This window comes from Varroa jacobsoni, unplaced genomic scaffold, assembly GCF_002532875.2.
Source record: "Varroa jacobsoni isolate VJ856 unplaced genomic scaffold, vjacob_1.0 scaffold_869, whole genome shotgun sequence".
NCBI lineage: Eukaryota > Metazoa > Arthropoda > Arachnida > Mesostigmata > Varroidae > Varroa > Varroa jacobsoni.
Genome location: NW_019213771.1, coordinates 216,489 through 238,978, shown reverse-complemented (window position 1 = coordinate 238,978; position 22,490 = coordinate 216,489). Strand labels below are relative to the sequence as shown.

At 40.8% G+C, this 22,490-nt stretch overlaps 1 protein-coding gene and 1 long non-coding RNA gene across 2 annotated transcripts in view; both read left to right on the top strand.

Annotated features, from left to right (window-relative positions):
* Positions 1 to 841: 841 nt before the first annotated feature.
* On the top strand, positions 842 to 5,418 carry LOC111264508 (uncharacterized). The gene is made up of 2 exons (XR_002682912.2): positions 842 to 4,321; positions 4,511 to 5,418. It is a non-coding gene; the product is annotated as an uncharacterized LOC111264508 (long non-coding RNA).
* An 8,906-nt stretch (positions 5,419 to 14,324) lies between these two features.
* The window catches only part of Mrtf (Myocardin-related transcription factor), a 12,371-nt gene continuing 4,205 nt past the window's right edge, over positions 14,325 to 22,490 (top strand). The window contains exons 1-10 of the mRNA XM_022840483.1: positions 14,325 to 14,428; positions 16,286 to 16,567; positions 16,943 to 17,242; positions 17,471 to 18,168; positions 18,365 to 18,596; positions 19,047 to 19,215; positions 19,823 to 20,047; positions 20,365 to 20,932; positions 21,124 to 21,793; positions 22,002 to 22,233. Coding sequence (XP_022696218.1) covers positions 14,383 to 14,428; positions 16,286 to 16,567; positions 16,943 to 17,242; positions 17,471 to 18,168; positions 18,365 to 18,596; positions 19,047 to 19,215; positions 19,823 to 20,047; positions 20,365 to 20,932; positions 21,124 to 21,793; positions 22,002 to 22,233 — 3,422 coding nt within the window. The 5' untranslated portion in view covers positions 14,325 to 14,382. The remainder of the gene's footprint in view (positions 14,429 to 16,285; positions 16,568 to 16,942; positions 17,243 to 17,470; positions 18,169 to 18,364; positions 18,597 to 19,046; positions 19,216 to 19,822; positions 20,048 to 20,364; positions 20,933 to 21,123; positions 21,794 to 22,001; positions 22,234 to 22,490) is intronic.

The window sequence follows — 22,490 nt, the reverse complement described above, 5'->3', positions numbered from 1 at the left end:
AGCGACAGGCCACAGTTCTTGCATAAAAAAGGCACCATACAGAAATCAATAAGTGGAATGATATTAAACTGCGTTATTGATCAGTACGTATAAAGTTTTTCACCACTATCAGTAAAGGTTAATAAATGAAATTTGATTGACTCTGACTAAATGGCATTCTGGATGCAGCATCTAATTTCCTATAATTTTTATTTGATCAACAAACAACGTTTGAATTCTCTGTTATATTTTCATTCGTTTCGCATGCTTTATGCGAGGCAGGATTTCTATGGAACAATATAACTTATTTCTGGCTGCAGATTGCCGGTTCGAATCCGCTACGCGCTGTCGTCTCCTGAAAGAGATACTTCCAACTAACTAAAGCAGAATTCGTTATTTCATAGCTAAAACACTTAAATAAAATATTTTGATAGGCCAACCTCTACGATAATGCTGGCAGCAACAAACTACGAAAAAAATATGAACTTAAGCAAATTTAGGACATTGTGCGAATGGACTGAGTGTATAAGTACGCATGCGTGTGAAGGAGAGCATTAGATCGGCTGAATCTCTATCTTTTAACAGTGATGAACGTGTGTACTTAGCAATTCGCCCATTTTCTACCTCAGGCCCAGGTATCTCTGAGCCGTAGGCCAGTCACGGTGAAAAACAAAACAAGTGTCGTCAAATCACACGGTGTCTGCCTATACAGTCCTCTTTGATAAACAAATAAGTAATGATGATACCTATGGCTAAGGATATTCAACTTTACAAGTCCAATTCGACTGTAAATTGAAATACACTAGTCGGTTCAGTAGAGCACCGGCGAACGACTCCGGAAAAACATGCAGAGACAGTTGCTTTTTCTGTTGTATTTTATTTTCAAACAGCTATTATCATTATGCGAATTTTTTGTTGACTACAGAGTTAATAACGTCGTCATATCTGGTTATTTACTTCTCGAGGCCCTGCTTCCTGTCCCGGCCTAAGCAGGCAAATCGTGTATCATAGGTTATATATACACGTCGTATATATATTACCTCATGCCGGTTCGTGGCGATATAGATATCGTTCATGAGCAGCAGTCTTGGTAGAAATGTCGGCCCTACCCTTGTAAGCGGTGAGCTGACGTCACGTTCCGCAGAACACACAGCAAAACGCTTGGCAACGATGCTTGCGATTGGTCTGTTTCAGTAAAACTTGAGACTCGCGCCAGTCAGAGTTCAGCCAGATATCGGGCGCGGCTTGCTCAGTGAACGACAGCTGGCGTTGTCCGACATTAGCCGAGATTGTGCTAGTCTCCTGAGGTTTCCCTGGCCCGAGTCTTGGTTTCAGTGACCGCTACTGATACTCTCGCTGCCTCCGCACGAGCAACCCAGGTGTCCATTCTCACCCAGCTTGCATCGATCGCGCAGGGGAATGGGTGAATTGCACGTACCAACCATCACAATAATATAAACGTAACAAGTATGAGCTTGTATAGAACGGAGCCAATAGCAAAGTCGGCGGAGAATACCCGCTTGATGGTTGGAAGAGCACAATCATTTCGCCATATTATAAACAATAGCGTTCAAGAAGACACAAGTATGATGATGAACAATATTAGATATTTTAGGAGTTTTGATAAAAGCGTTGTTTGTTGCTGTTGCTATTTATGACAGTTGTGTATGCGAATATTTGTAAGACAGCAACCAACTTAACACAAATGTTGATGTAGTTTCAACCTAAAAGTACAAAAGGATCCCTTACTCAATAAAAGGCAAAATAGAGGTTATTCATTGCCAATGAACACATTAAATTTTTACAATTATATATAATGTTATATATTACATACTCTTACATAATAATTTATATAAAATGTTTATAGCAAAAAAATGAACGGCCGTTTTAGAGCTAAACGGTGTTTGGTTAGAAATTTCAATTGGAATAGTACGTTTGCAAGCACTTTTTATTTAAATAAAACAATATATCGCTTATTTAATAAAAAATCTTGGACGCGTACCGAATATACGTAATTTTTTCACGACATCACAAGTGACAATTTCGAACGCGTGTAAACTAGCACAGATGAGCATGTGTATGTTGGCGCTCAGCTCATGGTCTACAAAACTATAGACAGAATATTTAGCTTTCCAACTTAAGTCGATCAAGGTAATGAAAGTATATTCGCATAAGTTATTGGCTGTATCCTACCCAGAATCATTAAGAGCTAACGCTTGAATTCATGTCGGCAAGGGAGTCTGCTAGCAATCTCTGAGACTCACAAGTGCCCAGTATATTAACTAACATGGCTCGTACCAGTCGAATAGTCATACCTATTTACAATACGTACGTAAATATGCAACAATTGTCAAGTTACTCACATTTTTTCCTGACATTAAGAACGACATTTGAGTATTGATGAATTTATGATACGATTGTTTATAGCTCTGTAACTGCAAGCTAGGCACAACAATCCATTATATATAGCATACAAAGAATCCCACTGAGGATTTAACTCACTGAGTTAATCACTGGAAGATCGAGGGGTTTTTACCCGTTGACGCTTGCTTAGATGACGCATACATCATTATAAGAAATAGGTCCTCTAGATGGCCACATCAATATCGCAATCAGGAGAGGTAGAAGCTTCATAGAACAATACTACCAGTTTTATACCCCTCAAGCAGATGTCTTTTTATCGCTTTTGTAATCCTGCTGTTCACTGTTTTTTTTTTTGTTATTTATATACTTTTTATCCTCTCAAAGATGTTTGATCTCTCAGATCTTTGACCAGACATAACCTGAGTTACAAGTCGTTTTCTATAACAACTGTTTTTCAATTCCAAAATTTCTATTTATCTATAATTTTGTATCTATTATGAGGTTCATGTGGTTTGTAATTTGTATGTAAGTTTATTTTGTTTACCAGATCAATAAGTACCACTAACAATCTAGGGCCAGTTATTATGATATACCAAGAAATAACTAACGAAAAGTTCAGTCCGAAGAAACATTTTTTAAGTGACGCCAATAGCAGAATTCATCTTAGAATACCTTCGTGATCGTGATCGTCGCTAATTCTTTAATATATTTCCTTTTCATTCTTGCGTCACGTTATAAGACACGTTGCGTACGATTTTCCAAACAGTTGCCTTCGCCACCGTTCTTTTGATGAATTACTCTAAGCGTTTTAAGTCTGGTAGAGACGTTAATCGTTGATTCAGACAGGAGCAAAAAATAACTTAATGTTTTAAGTTTTACATCCAGTACCGTAGTAGGCATTACCAAGTCACCAAAAAAAGAAACCAGAATTTAATTAAAGTGGACCGCCCACTCATTGTCAACTTTGAGTAGATAGGTCTCCGTGATAGTGCAATGGTAACGTGTTTGTTTATTAAACTTAGGATTACATGGTGATCTAGGTACTCAATCGAGCATAGACATACAGTTTGCTTCGCGCTGGGACCCAACCGTTCGAAGTGTGCCCAGCGACCTGAGTAGCGGATTCGAAAAAACATGTATGACTTTTCGGCACAATACCGAAACATCCATCCATAGTCTGGTGTCATCAAATGCTGTCTGCATTAGAGTTCTTGTTTTGGTGTGTTGCGCATGTCTGGGAGTCTATCAATGGGCTAACCATTATGCAGTCGGTGCTGCGTGTCGATGTTTGCTTCAATCTGTCTGCCTGGTTCTGCAAGGCGGGTTAGTGGGGTCGCTCTTTCCACGAGACAAACCCACTAGTCAGCAGCAGCTGAGCTAAATATACCCGTATCGCCCGCAACTAGTTGTTCTAGCCGCACAAGCGAGCTGTCGTGTTTCGATGGTGTTGTCTGCCGGAGTCGCCGACGAATGGAGCTCACTAACAATGCAGAGCACCGACTGTACTTGGCAGTAGGAACAAATTGTTGGATTAAATAATAAGTGGATCAATGGCAATGCTGTGCTGATTAGTGGTTAAAGTGATGATAGCTATAGCTCGTAACAGCGCTCCTTGCGGCTCGTTCCTTCTCCGTCATTTTTACATTGGTGCAGTTTGCGTATTGACATTTGTACGGCCCTGATCGCTACTACTCTAGCGCTAGTTCATAGTGTAGTTCTTGCCAGGACTTCTTCTTGACTTGACTGTGTGTCTATCTCCAACTCGTGAACGACAGCTTCTACGCGCGGCATGAGGAAGACAGGTAGCGGGCGTGTCATAGGCAAGTACTGGAGTACGAAGACAGCACCGGAAACAGTAACAACAGCTAGAAATCAATCAACGAACTGCACCTTGCCAATAAGGCCTTATTTTATGACGATTAAAGTTACTTGTCGGCGTTTTCGCCATTCACCGCATGTAGAAAGGCACAGTGAATTGGTGGGTATCTAGAAGGGACCTAAATGACCAGCAGAAAATTTTTCGCATTTAAACTCAAACCAACGAACGAGATAGAATGGCCGTTCTGATACGGTTACACAATTTGCGATCTTCCCTATATTGTCACCGGTCAGGTATAAAGCAAAAAATATAGCATGTGCAAAAATAGACATGTAAACTTCATTACAGAGTCACATCTCCTAAAAGTAAACGATCACATAAATGTGCGCCGGACGAGTAAAGCGGCTGTCCTGCAGTCACACTCACGAGGGGCGAAAGCATCCAGGGCGAACAGAGATATTCACGTGGGAAATCCTTCTCTAACCATATTTCATTAAATGCTAAAATTTGCTGACAGCTGTTGCCAACAGAATTATCGTCCTACCGTTAAGGAAATGTCATTTAACAAAAAAAAAAAAACTGTCTAGATTATACACCGACACGAGGCGCTGTTTGCGAATGACAACCCAGGTCACTTAGGAGAGAGAGGTCCGCGAGTCAGCCAGCGATACGGTCGTTACAGGATGACAAACGTGTGATTACTGGCTTTCGCTCGTGCTCTCATGAGCGCTCATTCGTTCTAATAAAATATGCTATGCCACAGCTTTTCTTATCTACGATAGCTTTCATTCTGTCCAACATTTGGTAGTTTATATGCACACAAACACGCAGGGTCATGCAAATTAAGCCCTTCACTGACGACTCACCAAGTAGTGAGAATCAGATGGTGTGGGTAGACTTTAAATTGTATATATAAGCGAAATGTATGCATTTATTACCGAGAATCGATACTCAAGGGTGAACAGGGAACTATTTCGAAACTTCTAAATTGCTCCGAAGTGATACCGAAGGTCTGGATGGACTGGAGCGGTAACTGTAATGTATGCTGTGTTACGAAAAATCGACAGTAATTACCACCGAATTGCGTGGGTGATGTCGTCGTTCGTATGCTTCTGCTCAGGGAGACTGACTTGCGCGCTATGGGTGAAGGCTTGCTTACTGTCCGCAATCTGTTGCCCAATTCAGTAGTAAGGAGAGCGTGGCAAAGTAGGATATGAAATAGCAAATAAAAATTGATTCGGATAGACAAAAATGAACAGCAGTTGTCGTTTGTTGGTTGGCATGCTTTCATTGACTTGTTTAGATTCTTGGTTCGACTGAGACGTTTTTCATTTTGGCCCTGTTGCAAGCACAAACCTGTGGGAATAGATCTTATGAAGAGCGACCACATGATGAACCGGGTTGGGTAGATCCCTGAGGTAATACACTAGAGAATTCAGCCACAACGTATCATATAGTCCTCGTTGTGCACGCGTATGCTTCAAGAAGCGGCGGGATCCATGTGGCCTTGTAGAACTTGTCAGTATCGAATCCTGACTAAGTAATATATATCGAGTGCACGACAGGGCCATTTAGTATCACATAGATGTTCTCGATCATCAGTGATAGGTCCAACAAGCGAGATCATTTTTGGATTTATTGGAATGAAGTGGTGCCGAGGGCAGTACTTATATACATTGATATCCAATGCTATCCTTTTCATTAAGTTATATTCTTTTGAATACACGGTTTAAGTTAACGCAGAGACTAAGAGAACGAGAAGCAGGGCTCGAGGCTTCAGGCGCTGACCATTGTTTAGTCGCTAGTATTTATTCAAAAACTATCCTTAATGATTTTGTGTCAATACAACTTGATCGAAATAGTGAAGTTTATGCCTGACAAACTGAAACAGTATTCTCATTATTCATGTATGTTCAATGCATGTATTGCTTATTGATATCAGTAAAGCTTGCGCACATAAAAATTTTGAGAAAATCTGTGACTGATATCAGAAACACTCCAAGATTAACATAATCAGAAACGATATGTGCCGCTGATTTTGTTTAGTGAACACACGGTAAAAAAAAGTTAGGTTTTTAAAAACTCCTGGTAACAAACAGGATTATAATGGGACAACCGCATATTATTGTTTTCCGCCTCTCTTTATTCAAATAGCATAGTTTCGTACTTATTTTTGCTAAAGTTTCGTCCCGACTGTTTATTTTTTTAAGATAGAAATTGTTTTATATTCGTATGTTACTACAGTTCCAGTCTCCAAATGCTTTATGTTTAATCCGGCATTTCTAGTAGTCTTCTACAGTCTAATAGTCTAAAAAATTCTTAACTTCTATGTGAATAACTCTCTCCAAAAAAGTGCCAGGGGTAAAAATTACGACATCAACTTTAATTTGCACATTTCGTTATTACTGTTTTACGTAATCAGAGCTATACTCTATTTTTTATCTCAATGTGTTCTATTCAGCTACACAGGTATTTGACAATTGCTCTTACCGCCCACAATCAATTAAAGCCTCTATTTTCCGTGGACTAGTTACATGCCAACGCAGGCGAGTGGCAATTTACCGTGATGCTGTCCTGACACTATTACTGCACCCGTAATACATATTTGTATATTTATGAGTCCGTTTAACCGTTTTGCTGAGGCTATGGACCTGTAACTGACGTGTCAGTGGCGTTCTAGTTTATTGATGGTCATGTTGCCGACTTCACCTTTGTAATCCTCTAGCTGTGTGAGACAGTCTACAAGGAGCAGTGTCCTGTGTCCATGTTGTCAACTGCACCACTACGTACCGTAGTTATTATGGCTCCCATTATCATACTGTTTGCTTACTTAGTGATTAGCAAATGGGTAAGCTGATATGCCTCGCATAAGCTTTTTTCTGTATTCCTATTAGTAATGTTAATCAGAGTGTTTTTGCTGAAAGCAAGCCAATTTGTTTTCGGCATTGCACTCCCCGATGAATCGGTCATTGAACACGTATTGTAAGATAAAAGACAATTTTTCGGTTATTTGGTGCTCGTTGTGTTTCTACGAACTCAGTGTGGCCGAGGGTTTCAGACGACCCGTGAACGAAAAACGTCTCAGACTATCTTCTTTCCGGCAACACTCAATGTGACGATTATCATTATCTGGGGAAACGGAGCATGCATGAAAACTCATAAAGTCCTACTTATGTGTTTAGGGATTTTTTTCACCAGACTCGCAAGACTTTCGCATGTAGAAACTCCCCTTTATGTACCCATTTCTACGAACATGACACTAGTAGGCAGAAATCTATTACCTGACACCGCAATATTTTCGATCTATCTAGATATATTCGAGTAATTGAACTACGTAACCATATAGATTACCTCTATATAGCTATGAAGAATATCTGTATCCAAGAAATAGCTATTTGCCTTATTAATATTTGTCGTGGTGCGTGTATTAAACACGATTTTTATTTACTACATTTGCCAAAATCACTATTACTACGGCTATTGTCCAAGATTACGACAAGTGCTGCTATCGTTTTAAGCCGGTCATTCAGTCGCTAGAGGGGGTTCAGTGTCCATACCGTTTCGTTACTGAAGCCGTCGCGTTTAACCGGAATAACTTCAATGCTTAATGAAGTGCACGTCCGACTACCCATTGACTGTGTGCCTGTTTCCTACTGCGTTCTCTCCTCGTACTAACCAAGTGCAAGAAATGATTTGTTGTTCGAGTCGACTGAGTCAATGAAAGCTACTCGTTGCTCATCGACGTCAACCGGAATCGCTAAGAAACAGTTGAATGTATCGTCTTCCGTCAATTAAGTACTAGCTACCGTAGGCAATATTTACTATTTTTTTTTTGATACACATCTTTTATGATGATGCTGCACGACTGATAACCAGTAGCTACGGACTCGGAGAGTAAGAGTATTATGCATATCTTAAGAGCAGTTACAGACTAAAAAACACTGTTTGAAGGATTCAGCGAAACATTGTTCGCTGAATCCTTCAAATGTTCGAAAAATATGGACCTTAGAATGCAGGTGTGCATTGGGACCATTACTATACATCTGTTTTTCTAACTAACACCGAATATACACATGGGAAAAAGTAAAACTGTATGCCTTCAGCAAGAGAACATTGATTTATATACCTTAAGAATCTATGTACATTGTTTAGAAATTCAATGAGATTCGGCGAATTTCAATAGATGAGGCAGCTAAGTATTTTTTGCATTTCATTGAATTTTTACTCAGTAAATAACCTAACTACCTAGTTTTCTTTTAGGACAATTCACTTTAAAAAATATTACATTACATAAAAAGCATTACGTTAAATTATATTACCTTAAGGGCTATATGGACCAGAATAAGGTTGGCCTATGTCGGCCATTGGCTTTCGGTAAAAACGAATGATTTTTTCTAGCGTAAGGAACAAAACAATTTTATTAGCATGTGCATTCCACTGTGAATGATCGCGAATATCGATCGGAATTTAGCATGGGTAAATATTTAAACCAGGCTAGTGTATAGTCACGACAGTTATACAGATCTTAGTGCGGTCAAGTTGGCATTGACTCGTAGATGTGCCAAATACCTGGGTTTCTCACTCTACCACAGAACTTTATATAGACCTATGTTGTCTAACTCGGTAATAAATGATTAAAAAGCATCGGCTCGTCTAACCAGAATCGCAGCCTTTAAAAAAAATTTTTCGCACGAAATCATTGGTGGCCCAATTTGGTGGGTGTGCTTCCCACGGATTTTTTCAAAATGATAAAATCGCAGTTTCAATTTAAATATAACAGTATATTTTTTCTCTTCCTGGCACCGATAGCACCAGATAAGTGTTGACCCATACATTCACTCTTCCCTATATAATATTGTAGTGCGATGATTGAAGTCGCCACGCAGGCCGTCAGGCCTGCGTGGCGACTTCAATCAATTCAGGAAGGAGGATCAATTTCACTATCGCATTCTATACTACATATCGGGCATCAGTTAATTAAGGATGATTGGCCCTGCCAGTTCCTACTTGTGGTACTCGGCCGAGCATTCCGATACAATGTAGCGGCAGCCGTAGCAGTAGCATCAGCATCAAGTCCAAATTTTCGCGACAAGCACGAACTGTAGAAAAAAAGATCTGAGGACTAATGAGGTGGCATTCATCTCTTGTCGTAACGAAACGATCGTTACGTTAAGCGTTTTTGGCGACAACAAAAGGCTTTCACTGATCAGGCGGATTACTGTTACTGTAGATTATCACTGGCGCTTGTAATAATAATGAGCGGAAAAAAGGGTTCGTGCGATGCGGTATTTAGAAGAACTAGTCCGACGATCAAAAACGAACATAATGTTTTTATTGAATATCGTTCGATGCGATTACTGTCACTATATATATATATATATATATATATATATATATGTTGTAGACAGTGTTCCTGTGCAAAAGTGATGGTAATTATGACATCGGGAAGAAGTATTGACTTGCGTAGAGGTTAATTAATATAGCTTGAGGTACAATAAACGCTTTCCGATAATGTTTAATTTCAGCATACCAGCACACTGGAGTTTGTGGCTTCAAACGGACACCATGTTCAGGCCATCGGGACTATGATGAATGATCACTTTTACTCACTCAAACGATAGAGGCCTACAGATTGAACCTGCGTTGTCTCGAAAGACTGGTACATCGCGCTAGCAGACGCTGAAGGTTCCAATGTGGACAACTTCTATCATTTTGTTAAAGTGCAAACATCGTTAAAAATAATCTGCAAAACCTGAAATTTAAGGTTAGCTGTTACAAGCTATTAACGACGGCTAAACAACAGGATTTGTCCAAAGCAGTAATACAACCAGCCGAAGTGGCAGCAGTTGAGTAAACGAGCAGAATATACATTTGAATAACAAGTCGATATTTCAACCAATATCGATTATCAAAACGCGTTGAAGTAGGATAGCAATGCTCATTCGGAAAAAGCGTTGTGCTTACGTCAATCTGGTCAATTACTGTCATCACTACCGAAGTAAGCGTTTACCCGTACCTGTGTTGTGGCCTAGTTTCCCAGTGTGCGCGTGAGTTTCACAGCGGCTTCTTGGCTTGCTATGTCAGCCCACAAAATCGAAAATCTCGGTATAGTAAATGTGCTATCTTTAGTAGAATAGAAGTATTGTACCATGTAGCATCTAGTATACAAAGTCAGCTGCTGTCTTGCTCAAGGATTGTTTGAGACGGCTGATCCGTCTAGTACTAAGTGAAATGCATCGAATCTGGGTTTCGAACCTGGTCCACCTCATATGTACATCGAATGCATGACGAGTTAAGTTATGCATTTAACCTCTAAGTCATACATACCACTACTGAAGAAGCAAAGAAAATAGTCGTCAAGCCATAGCTTTGGTTATATTAATGTCTTATTTTTAAAGAGCTCAAGTGAGGCGAAAAAAATATTATCCACCTCAAATATTTGTTTAACCGCTCCAAAGATTATATTGCATCATTTAGAAACACCTTAAAAATCATTCTTCTATCATTCTAGTGTCTATTAAACGCTTGCCGAAATGCACCTGCTCGTAAAGCTAAAAATTATTTTTTGCCGCCTTCGCCAGGACACACCATTTTAATTGCGGCATCTCATAAACTCCTATTTGTTGTTTATTGTAATGTATGTTCCTTGACATTAGAACAGAAAGCATTTATCCCAGTTGGTACACGCCTTTGATCACCGCTATCTTTAGAAGCTCAACAAGCTTAAAGTGTTTTCTGCTAGAGAATGTTTTGAGCGAAAGTTAGGGTATTCTACAGGTTAAGTAGAGAAGACAATAAGAGATAACTTGGAGCAAACTTTGTTTCTGAAAAGGTGTAAGTTTTATTATTATTAATTAAGTCGAATGCTAAAGGATGCGGATAGTTTCGATTACTGTCTTTATTAAAAAAAAATAACCGATTAAATCGAGTCGTTAAAAAGGTTACAGTATGTACTTTCATGTTGCCTCTCGGCTGTTCGATCACAGTTGACTTTGAACTGCTGAATGATGCGGTACGGCGCTTAGAAGGGCAAGCTTAACTACCTTCGATAACTAAGTAAAATAATCTTCGATTTATATATTAGCCAAAATAAGAAAGCTGACAGAAATAAATGTCCGGTACATAAAAAGAAAATTCTTCATTCAAACGATCGTCGTCATGGTAGCAATAATATTATTATGGTTGTTTGCTGCTGTGGGGAGAGCCTACGATGAAAACAGGCATAATGGATTCGGTTATGCAGTTACATAATAGTTTCTTCATGCATGATTCACGGTATTCGTACATCGGTATATCTCTAGTTGTGTACCATACTCACTCAGTAGCGCGTGTGAATGATGTTTTTATTATCTGGAGAGATTTTTACGTCTGGCCGCAAGCAAAAACAAAAAAAAAAGAATGTAATAAGTACGATTATCGTTCATTCATTACTACAATCTAATTTACAGATGTTGTAGTGTGTTTGCGAGCACAGTACAATATACCTGCCTTGACGTACATACTATTTTTTTCAGTTCAAATTTGACCGCGTTGCTATTCGTTTTAGGAACACTGAGTATGTCATTATGTGAATTAAGTTATTTCCATTGATTAATCACGGTAAGCGGTATTAGATCTGTCAATTAGTAGATTGACCATAAATCAGACTGACGGTCGCTTGGTGTCGTTCCGTCCGGTGATCACTGAAAGCTGCCGTCTGCAAGGAGTCCGCAGAAGTAAAAGTTGGCAGGTTGAATACGTGTTCTTGCGATGATCGCCTCGGCAGAAGCAAGCTGGTATCTTGGGCGAACTTCGAATCGGTTGCGTGTTAGAATCCGGACATCTGTACAAAGCATTTTCTAAATGTAGAGATTCTCATATGCAATACTCCGAAAGTAAGCATTTGTGAAAAGTAAGTCGGAAGCAAGAAGGTACCGAAGCTCACTTAGAGTCTGTACGTGAATAGCATAAAACATATGAACTTATATACGAGAATATATTTTCAGGAGAAGATATTTGTGGGGAAAGAGCCTTAAATGCGCGACGTTACAAATGTTATAAGAAGCGAATAGAATTCTGCACGTAGAAGCGTGAACAAATAGTTTGACCAATAATGCTGCCAACAGCGGCAAGGGGACACGTGCGGAAATTTTGTGCCGTGGTTTCGTCGTGTACTGGTGAGATAAATGCTATCCTCAACGGCTTAATCACGACAAGTCTGTCAACCGCATTTAGGGACGTGTGAATTTTGGAAAAGGTATGCTTGTCTTGAACTGATGGTTGGCCACCTCATACGATGCTAATGTAGGTCCAGATATGTAATTCTGGAAACATCGATTTTAGGCCGATTTTGTACCTACTCGGAAAACCTCATCAACACTACTCGACATCATCGAATAGGACGAAGCACAACGACTGGTGAATTACATTGTTCTTTTTAGTTTGCAACGACATTTGGAATGTTTAGGTGGTGTTCGTAGATGGGACGAAGTACTACTTTAATTCACTACATCCTTGACCACCATAGCTCACTTCTTAACAACGTTACTTAGCATCGTTAACTTACCACCTCTATTTAGCGGTATAGTAGTGTCTAGAAGCGGCTTGAAACAAACATATCACGTGCCGCCCGCTGTTGTTCGCAGATGATTTTGATTTCTTTCTTATAAGCAAAGTAGAATAACAATCGAAAGGACTGAGCACCCAATTTAACCCAAATTTAGAACACCAAAGCACCCTGACTATTCATACTTCTATAATATCTGCATAAGCGTTATAGCTGGGTGGTACCTCTGCTGTCGGCATCGTCTCCGTGTAATTTCGCCCATGTTGTCTACAACGCACAGACGTATCCGTTGTGAGAAAACTATGATAAATTCAATGTTCCATTCGGTATAATTGAGGCATCGTCCTTTTTTCGGCGTTGCGATAGAACGGAGTGCCTTATCTCTTTTATTGCCGCCGCCGCCGCCGCATCCTTTCTGAGCTAGCAGGACAGCCGTAGAACAGCCTTATCGCCATCAAGCAATCTAACGAACTAATAACGTGTATATGCACTGGAGTTTAAGGCGGTTCATAGCGGCGTCCAATGGTCGGTAGCCTCCCACCTCGAACGTATATCTATTAATGAAAGCAATTCACTGCTGGTATTTTTCCGCTTTGTTCTCTTTTCGTTTCGTTCTCACCGTTTGCTGAAGGCGACTTGCTTTGGGAGCCTCGATGTCGACGTTCGTTCCACTTCGCGTCAAAGTAACAGCTCAAGTTGACGGTAATCGCCACGTGTCGCAGACGCATTTTATGAATCTTAATTCTGAGCGTCGTAACGCGATTACCACGTACGAGGGCCGGCTTTCGCTTCAGAGGAGTAGTGCTTCTTGGTTGCAAAGGCTTGACTGTATATTGTGCGGTTCCTCCTGCTGCCATTGTTGCTTGCTTTACGGTCGTTTTGTTCCCTCGGCATTGTCTATTCCGCAACAGTTTCCCTTGAAGACGGAAGCCATCCCGCTGGTACTGTTATATTATTCGTCGCTAAAATCTTCTGCTTTAACTAGTGATTCTTTCTACTCGTAAGTGTCCGCTGGACTGCTGTGTGGACTGTCGAAAGGGTGTGCAGAACACGAACGAACGACAAAAAGCAATGCTATAATGTAAGATACAGAGACCTGTTACGTTGCTCATATCTGTTCGGGATTAAATTGTGTGTACGTGATTTGCACGAGTTAAGAGTCGCCCATCAGAGCATCTATCCTATTCTATGCTATCCAGCGACGACCTATGACTGATATTAAACATAGCAGTTAACTGGCGCATAATGTAATCCGAGCGAAGGCTAGCTTGACTAACATTATATTGGTTTTCGACGCCGATAGTCGCTACTCTGCCCATTTACCACCGTCAGAATTGGTTTGTAGTTTGCTAACATATACTACTACTACTACTACTACTTTTATGCGAGTGCCTATTTACTAGTCGAGAGGCTAACACAAAACCACAATTAAATATGACAAGTATTAGCTAAATTTACCTTTTCTACATAGTTGGAAAAAGAACCCAAACATAGGTGAGAATCCCTTGCCACATAATCTACTACCTTCTGACCTCAGCAATGGCAAAGAAATGGGGGATAATCTCCGAACAGGCGATCGTGTAGTGACAGTGCCTGTATTGCATATTTCAGGTTGAAGTGAAGCTTTTGCGCAGGTTGAAAATCGAGCTACATCTACCTGGATCCAGCAGATTAAATGGATTCTCAGCCTGCGACTCCAATGGACGCGAGCTGCCTTCAGGGTGAGTGATTAGTTGAGCATTTCCATTTTCCATCATTGACGTCAGATTTGTTTGGGTCTGACATGCCTACTTGCTGACAATCGGCTCCGATTAAGGGTTGATGCGAGTTCGCTTCATACTGTCTATTTCAAATCTGCCGTTCGATCACTCCAGTATACCTTTCATTACAAATACAAAGCCCTGAGGGCTGATTCGATCGTACCGTTACCTTTACATCCCCATATATATAAAGATCACATTCAAGTTGTTTGCACCGGCGGGGTGGGTTATGCCATCTTATGGCAATACACAAACACGTCTTCTCTACGCTATCTTCAGGCTAATCATCTATTCATTGAAACCCATATATAGGAGACTGATACTGGGTCAGTGTAATAGTTTCTGCGTGGTTGCAATGATGTAGTAGCTTAATAGAGGATGCCTGATTGTTATACGGTGTATTAAAACATCTAGCTTAGTGCTCAACGCGGTACCGCCTATGATTAACCCTAGTATTTCATTCAAAAGCAATGGAGGCCAGCGTTCGCTCTTACTTCTTGTACAGTGATTGTTGATCTTCGTTTCAAAATTGAATCGAAGCGAGGGCGAACAAAATCGTTATCGAGGTTAATTATATCTAATTAGATTTTACTCACACAATGATTTAAGTCGTCGATGGTCTATGGGCCAACGAATGAATAAATGAGACATATTTTAATTACATTGCAGTGCCTTGTTATGACTATTATTCAAATAGGTTAGCGTACTCTGACGAGAACAACGGAACTTTTCACCGCTACAAAAACTCGGCACAAAGTTCAGGGTCAAAATTAGCTAGTGTGATCAACTCTGCACACTGGACGTTGTTTAATTTTAGAGACTTCACTAAATTAAATAAGATATTCATTCAAGTTATTCCTCTTTAGGATTAGTTAAAAAAGAGTGATATTGTTTAGGTGTATGGTGGCCTTAAACGGACGCGTCACGATACTGTCAAATAAAAACACTTTCGTTTCAAATAATAAACTGCCAACAAACTTTTAATCTAAAAGAGAAATACATTTAGCTTGATTATCACAAGCTAAATTATCATTAACAGCTGCCTGCGAAAGTGCACAGAAACGATGATCTGACCACTAGCCGGATCTTATCGGGTGTAAAGACACAGAATTAGTAAACGCCTGCAAGCGGCTAATATAATTGCTTTTACGTCCTCCTTGTGTATGCATTTTGAAGGTAACATCACTAGGAGTTGTATATACAAGTATAAATCCGATCAACATTTCGTTCTCAGTTCTATGGCAGCGCTCTACAGGCTTTGTCTTCAAGCCGCCATGTGAAATTACCCGAGTAATTCGATTGATGGCTAGATTTGCATTAAACTATCGTGCGTATACATAGAAACGTACGTAAAAAAACACAGATTTAATTGTTCATCGTCGTTACACTGAATATAGCATAAATTGGACAAACAATTAAATTGCTATGTTTTCAATTGTACTATGTATACTGTACATGAAAACTGAATAACTCTTTCCGATGTAAGATACCTAGTTTCATAGTCATGTCAGTCTGGCTGCTGCTAATGAGAAATTTGGACCACTGTCGAAGTTTTACGTTACATTTCTTAGCCTTCGATTTATTAGTTCTCAATAAATTTATAAATTGAAGGGCGTTCTCTAACAGAAAGAGCATATTTTTGTTCGCGACATTCGCTCACTTTTAATATCGATTATCATTATTATTAAATCTGCCTAGGACCAAGGACGTTATCAGAAGAAAGTTTGCTAAGAACGTTGTGCGCTGCAGTTCTTGCTAGCTTTCATTTTCTATAGGCTACTACATTATGCAACTTTCCCTCTAATGATTGTTCTTCAGCGCCTTCACCGGCAGCCCCGATGGAGGTGGTCAATTCTCCTCAGCCAGGGTGTTCTGCATTTAGAGACCGGGACTCACCACCACAGGGATCTTCAACAAGTGGCCTGCTAACAGGACCTTCCGGTATACAAGATGATGACTCGCTCGGGTCCCCCCCCGTTGATGAGCGGTCCCTCCATGAAACATTGGCACGAAACCGGGAGAAGCTCAAGGTGAAGCTTCTGACCAGAAGACCAATTCATCAGCTTGTCCAGCAGGGAATAATCCCTCGTGAGTACATTGGTCAGTATTTATTCCGAAGGTCAACACAAACCATATAAACCTATACGGTTTGTTTCGGGAAATGGGACAAACTGTGCACTGTATTGTAATTACCATCCTCTTATCCGATTGCCTGCAATACGGGCTCTGCTAAGCATGGAATGAAGTGCTGTCCGAGTACCGTAGTGCAGGATTATCACTGACGAAATTACTTGTATTCGCTCATCGTGAGTATACCGTGAAACTAACAGAACTCGCGACTGACGAACATGAGACATTCCAACCGAATGCTGTTTCTACAAATGCTGTTATATCGTCTATAAGTTCCTTTTTTTTTTCTCTCTTATAAGTGACCTCTTCTAATTGTGTATTCAATGCTTTCTCGGTTACCCGCAGCATTAAAGGCCTCCCCGCAATTTCTAGAACAGAAGCAAAGACTCGAACGGGCTAAGATGGGCGACTTCCTCAAGAATAAGATGCAACATCGGCCAGATCGTGACACTTTAATTCGAGCGCACATCCTTGAAGACACTTCAGCAAAACTTGATCCCTCACTTCAAGACAAGCAGAGGAGATTGAAAAGAGCGCGTCTAAAGGACGACCTTAATGACCGTTTGGCACATCGTCCCGGGCCTCTCGAACTCATTCGAGGCAACATCTTACAAGCAGACGAGACTTTCGCTCAAGCAATCAAAGGTCTGAGATATTTAACGTTTATTGTACCGACTTTAATGATTATCACCTATAAAAATCTAAATACTAATTACTAGTAGAATACCATTTTATGTTATGATGATGATGGGTTACATCGCAATGAATGAGAAGATCATTAGGAAAAAATGCTTAATTAATATATTTTATGTCGTTCACGCAAATAAGAAGGAAGTAACCTATAGATTACGCTTTTCTTTATTGTCTTTACAGAGGGGACTATCCCATTCAAACGGACATGCGAAGGCGACATCGTCACGCCCACCGAGCCGATCTCAGAATCAGGTAGTGACGACTCCCAGCAGGGAAGTGGTGATGGTGGTGCTGGCTCCCGGGATGGTTCACCCCCTCAGGGCGCCCCAACACCCCTACAAGTGAGCACCTCGGCTTCACTTGTTACGCCCACCGTTTCGTCGGTTATTGCGAACTCCAGTACGACGACTCCCACTGGTACAACTAGCATGCATACACCTCGACTGGAAGCAATGAACCTAGCTAACGCCGTCGTGGGCGCGACTGCTACACATACGACTCCAACCACACTTCTCTTAACAACAACCGACGGAGATGGTCATTCCGTGATTGTCTGCACCCAGACAGAGAACGGCGCGGCCGGACAAGCCGTTGTAAAAACACTTTCACAGTCGCCTGCAGCGATTCCCTCAACACCAGTCTACTTTACGCTGGCCACGAATCCTACCAGAACACCGGCCGCAGTTGGCAACAGTGGGCCGACGCTTATCAAACAGCGATCTCTGCCAACGCCCGTAACGCTCGTATCTAGTCAGACGGCAACTACGCCGGTTCCAACAGGATCGAAGAAAAAATCTTCTTCCTCTGGCAAAGCCGCCCAAACGACACCTTCGCAGCAACCCAATAAGAATCGTATAATCAAGTTCCACGAATACAAGGTTCGCTCCTGGACGCTAAAAGCGCGTCTGATGGCTGAACTCTTAGGAATAAGAGCTGCACAACTTATTTCGTTATGTTTCAAATCTAGTCCGCGTTTGAAATACCTCGACTTAAACATATGGTTTAATTTCGATTTCCTTACTAGAATGCACATTAGCCAAGCTCTTCTGTTAACACTTGTTTCGTGTTTTACAGGGACCCCCGTCGGCAATGAAGGACAAAGAGATGAAGGAGAAAAAGGAAACATCTTACGAGTTGCTTCTGCAACAACAAAGAGTTTTTCTTCAGTGGCAAATGGACCATGCTCCCGGAAATGGATCGAAGCAAAAAATGATCCTGCCAGCACCGAGTAGTTCCTTTCAGACTGGCGCTCCGATTAACAGTGACGCCTATAAGTTAAAATGCGCCAAGCTTGAGGACATGAAAGGTGTGTACAGGTGGTGTGCACATGAGCACATATTGAATGCAAACTCAAAACCCCCAAACAGGTTTGAACTGCTTTCGAAGTTATACACAGGACACCTTCGCGTAGTTGTTATCCATCAGAGTACATACACATCGGTGCGGTCTCTCGAATATGTTAATAAATATATTATAATAATTACTTACTAAATATAATAATATATTACTAATAATAATACTAAATATAATAAATAAATAAATAATTACTACTACGATTAAGGACTCGTCAAGTAGCTTGTAAGGTGACAGCTTATATTGTTAAGCGATACACGTTATTAAATGTTTAGATATTATACCGTTAGACGTGTAAACATAAAACAGTAAACAAGTGATAGAGTTATCCGACAATTTCTTGACTTTATATGGTAAACATGCTAACAAATAATGCCATATTTTTCTTGTGCCATCATGCCAGTATCGGACCTCAAGCTTGAACTAAAAAAACGTAACCTTACCGTTTCGGGATCAAAGCCACAGCTGATTGAAAGGCTAAAACCTTTCTCCGACCAGATCGCGTCAACAAAACCGGGAACGCCTTCATCTATCGAGTGTGCCAGTAGCAACCACAGCAATATCAACAACTGGTGAGCATGGTAGCAATATTTCTATGGGGCATAGCAGGAAGTGTCTTTGTAGAAGCTTAAAAACTCATTTTTTGCTCAAAAAAAAAGCAATTTTTTTAAAATACTTGAATATTTTTATAAAGAATTTTACCGAAGCGAATATGAATCACCATTAAGATAAGCTTTTTTCTGCACATTTTTACATATTTTTGTCATTTCCGTAGTTGACTCTTAAGATTTTTGATAGTTTGGGTCTGCCATTAGCTCAAGATTTTATTACGTTAACGGCTTTATACCGACGAATATCGCCGGGCGCACAGTTACTATTAAACGATATTTTGCTAATTGGTTAGGTCTTAAATGGAAGCCGTAAGTATTGAAAAAAATGATTCTATTAAGCGAACACAATAGTTAAGAATGACAGGCAGTAGAAGATGCAGAAAAAATTGGGTGAATCATCGTTCAGGTACAACATTAGAAACACAGGCAAAGGGAAAAATCTCCATTTTGACGCGCCGTCAAGGCCTGGTATAGCATTAAACAGGGTCAAACACTTTTGAAAACGAAAGTCATGACCTAACCAATGTATCTGTCCTGTTAATATTCCCAACTCTGTGACTACATCAAGTGATACGATGATTGACGATGTGTCAACGCCGACGGTCGGAGAACACGATAGCGTGTTGGCAAAAATGGACATCCTCCATAAAGAGCTGCTTGAAAAACAACGAATACAAACCCTTCTGCAACAACAACAACAACAGCAGCAGCAGCAGCAGCTTCATCAGCAGATGCCGGCGACGACCACGAGCCAGCAACAACAGGCCAACGTGATCACAATCACTGATGGCAGGTGTGTATGTTCATTTCAAGTGTTTTAGTATATCTCAATCCATATGTTCTACCGCCGTAAAAACGGCAGCCTTTGACCATAGCGTTGTTTGCGCTGAGACCGATTCCTGACGGGACTGAGGCATGGAAAATTGTTGTACAAACAATTTTCCATGTTAACCATATAACAGCTTTTCGTAAAGTTAAATTGCTTTTAACAGACTATAAGTAACTTTTAGCCTATAATACCTACACGTGAAAACCTTTGCAGCAAACGGGCTGTACATATGTAAACAATAATGTATTTCTAGTTTTCGTTTCGCTTCGTGTGCCTTATAGTGGTAAGGACCAGACAATTCAAGTAAACCGGGTACTGTGCCAGCCAGGCGTGCAAATAATTCATGCCAAACCGCAATTGGTTGCACTACAAGTAACGAAGTCATCTGATGCCGCCCATTGCGTGGACGGGGGCATGCTCAACGTATCCGGCTTAGCCGGCTCACCAAATATTGCCATCGTCAGTCAAGTAGCTAGTTCTTCTGGTGAAACTTCGGCAACCACTCTTCAGAAAATGTCGCCACAGCACATTCAAGTGAAACATGTCGTCCCAACGACAGTTGCCACCCCTTCACTTGGGGCGTCTCACGTGATCGGTCAGTTGACAAAGCCTATGGGGCAGCTGCAGCCGATACAGGTTCAGCACAACGGAGGTGTACAGGTAAAACAGGTGAGCGGGTCTAAACAGGCAGTACAGGCGGGCAAAGTTCAGCCGGTTCATGTCAAGGTACAGCCTTCAGGTCAACACCTGCAGCAGCAACAACAACAACAACCTCAGCCTTTAACGACTGGCCAGCTAAAATTGTCCACCTTACCAAAACAGCTATTGCAACATAAAATTCTACCTCAGGTAGGAAGTCAACCTATAGCTATCCGTAAATTAATGCACTGGTGATTATCTAAGTAAAATAATATTATTGCTCACTATTCATATTGGAAAACTAAAGAGTTATTCATGTAGTAGTTTATCTGTAGTTTTCCAGCAGTAGAACTTTACGTGCCACTTATTTCATTTACTAATTGCTTACCATTTGTCAATAGCCGGCTTCCATTGTAGCTAGCTCGGTCGGCGCCAACACATCGATTTCAGCTGGTCCGGCATCACCGGTGCTCAAGAACACGTCCGTTGAACGCAAACCCAGTTCAAGCCAGGACGGGGCTCGAAGTCATACGAGAACCCATTCGTTACCTTGTCATATGGATGTACTGCCTAGAAAGCCACCTCCAGAATACACTGAAATGACTCGACAGATTCAGGAACATCAGCAGCAGCAGCAAAGCACCAAGGAGTCATGTGATATGAACCTGAACGATATCTTTGAAATTATCTCTAAACAGGAGCAACCCGCACAGTTTGAGGTCACTCGAAACCCTGACACCGGTGTGATCATGCTCAAGGAAGCGACTCCCGATACTCCAAAAACATCTCATATTGTGACGCCAGATATAAAGGCACCAGTTGTGATCGAGGGTTTATCAGTACCCATCGCTGTCGCAAGTCAAGACATGTTGAAACCACTGGAACAAAAATCTGCCACTGAGAGACAAGTTGGAATCAGCTTGAATAGTGAAAAGCTGCAGACAACTGTCCTTAAGTCAAATCTTGTGATGGCTCAAACCCGTGGCGTTCAAGATCACGCTGAATCGTTACCATCTGTGCCGAATGCGAGAACAAGTGACGATAACAGTCAGAGCACCCAGTCTTTCAAAGGTAACAAACAGACTATTTCGGACCCAATGTCCATACGTGTCCTGGAGTTAAAATTATAGCTTGCTAAGATACAAATAGATTAACTTTATTGCCAGAGGAAGAGCTGACTGCATTGTAATCCGTTGCGTACATAAGTTATTCCACTAAATCTGATTCAGTGGCATGGTAGAACTTCGATATAACTGTTGCTTGTCTCTTAATTGTACAGGAACGTTAAGTACACTAGTAAAAAGCAAGCAGAGCCTGCAAAACGTCCAAGGGGCAATAGAAACTACATCAGTCGATAGCTGCAAAGGGGACCCACAGGTGCGAGCTCACGAAGACAAGGCACTCGATTTTAATGTTGACCTCGATGCTCTCGAAACGTTGGACATCAACTTCGACATAATCCATCAGGACAACAATAATAAGCATTCAAATCAGCATCTCTTCAAAAATTTGTACGTACTACCTATTTTTTCACCTGGAAAAACGGTCATGTTAAATCTATTGTGTTCCAAAGCGATGTGCGTGCGACATGACATATTGTTCTGCTTGTAGATTTCTGCTATAAGTGAACTGCTAGCCAGTTGTCTGAACCGGTTAACCTTAAATAAACATAAAATTTAAACTTTAGATGACATAATCATACCTATTTTGCATAAAGCTTTTAACTGTTTATTGTTACATATGCTCATGCAAGACGTACATCCAGTAC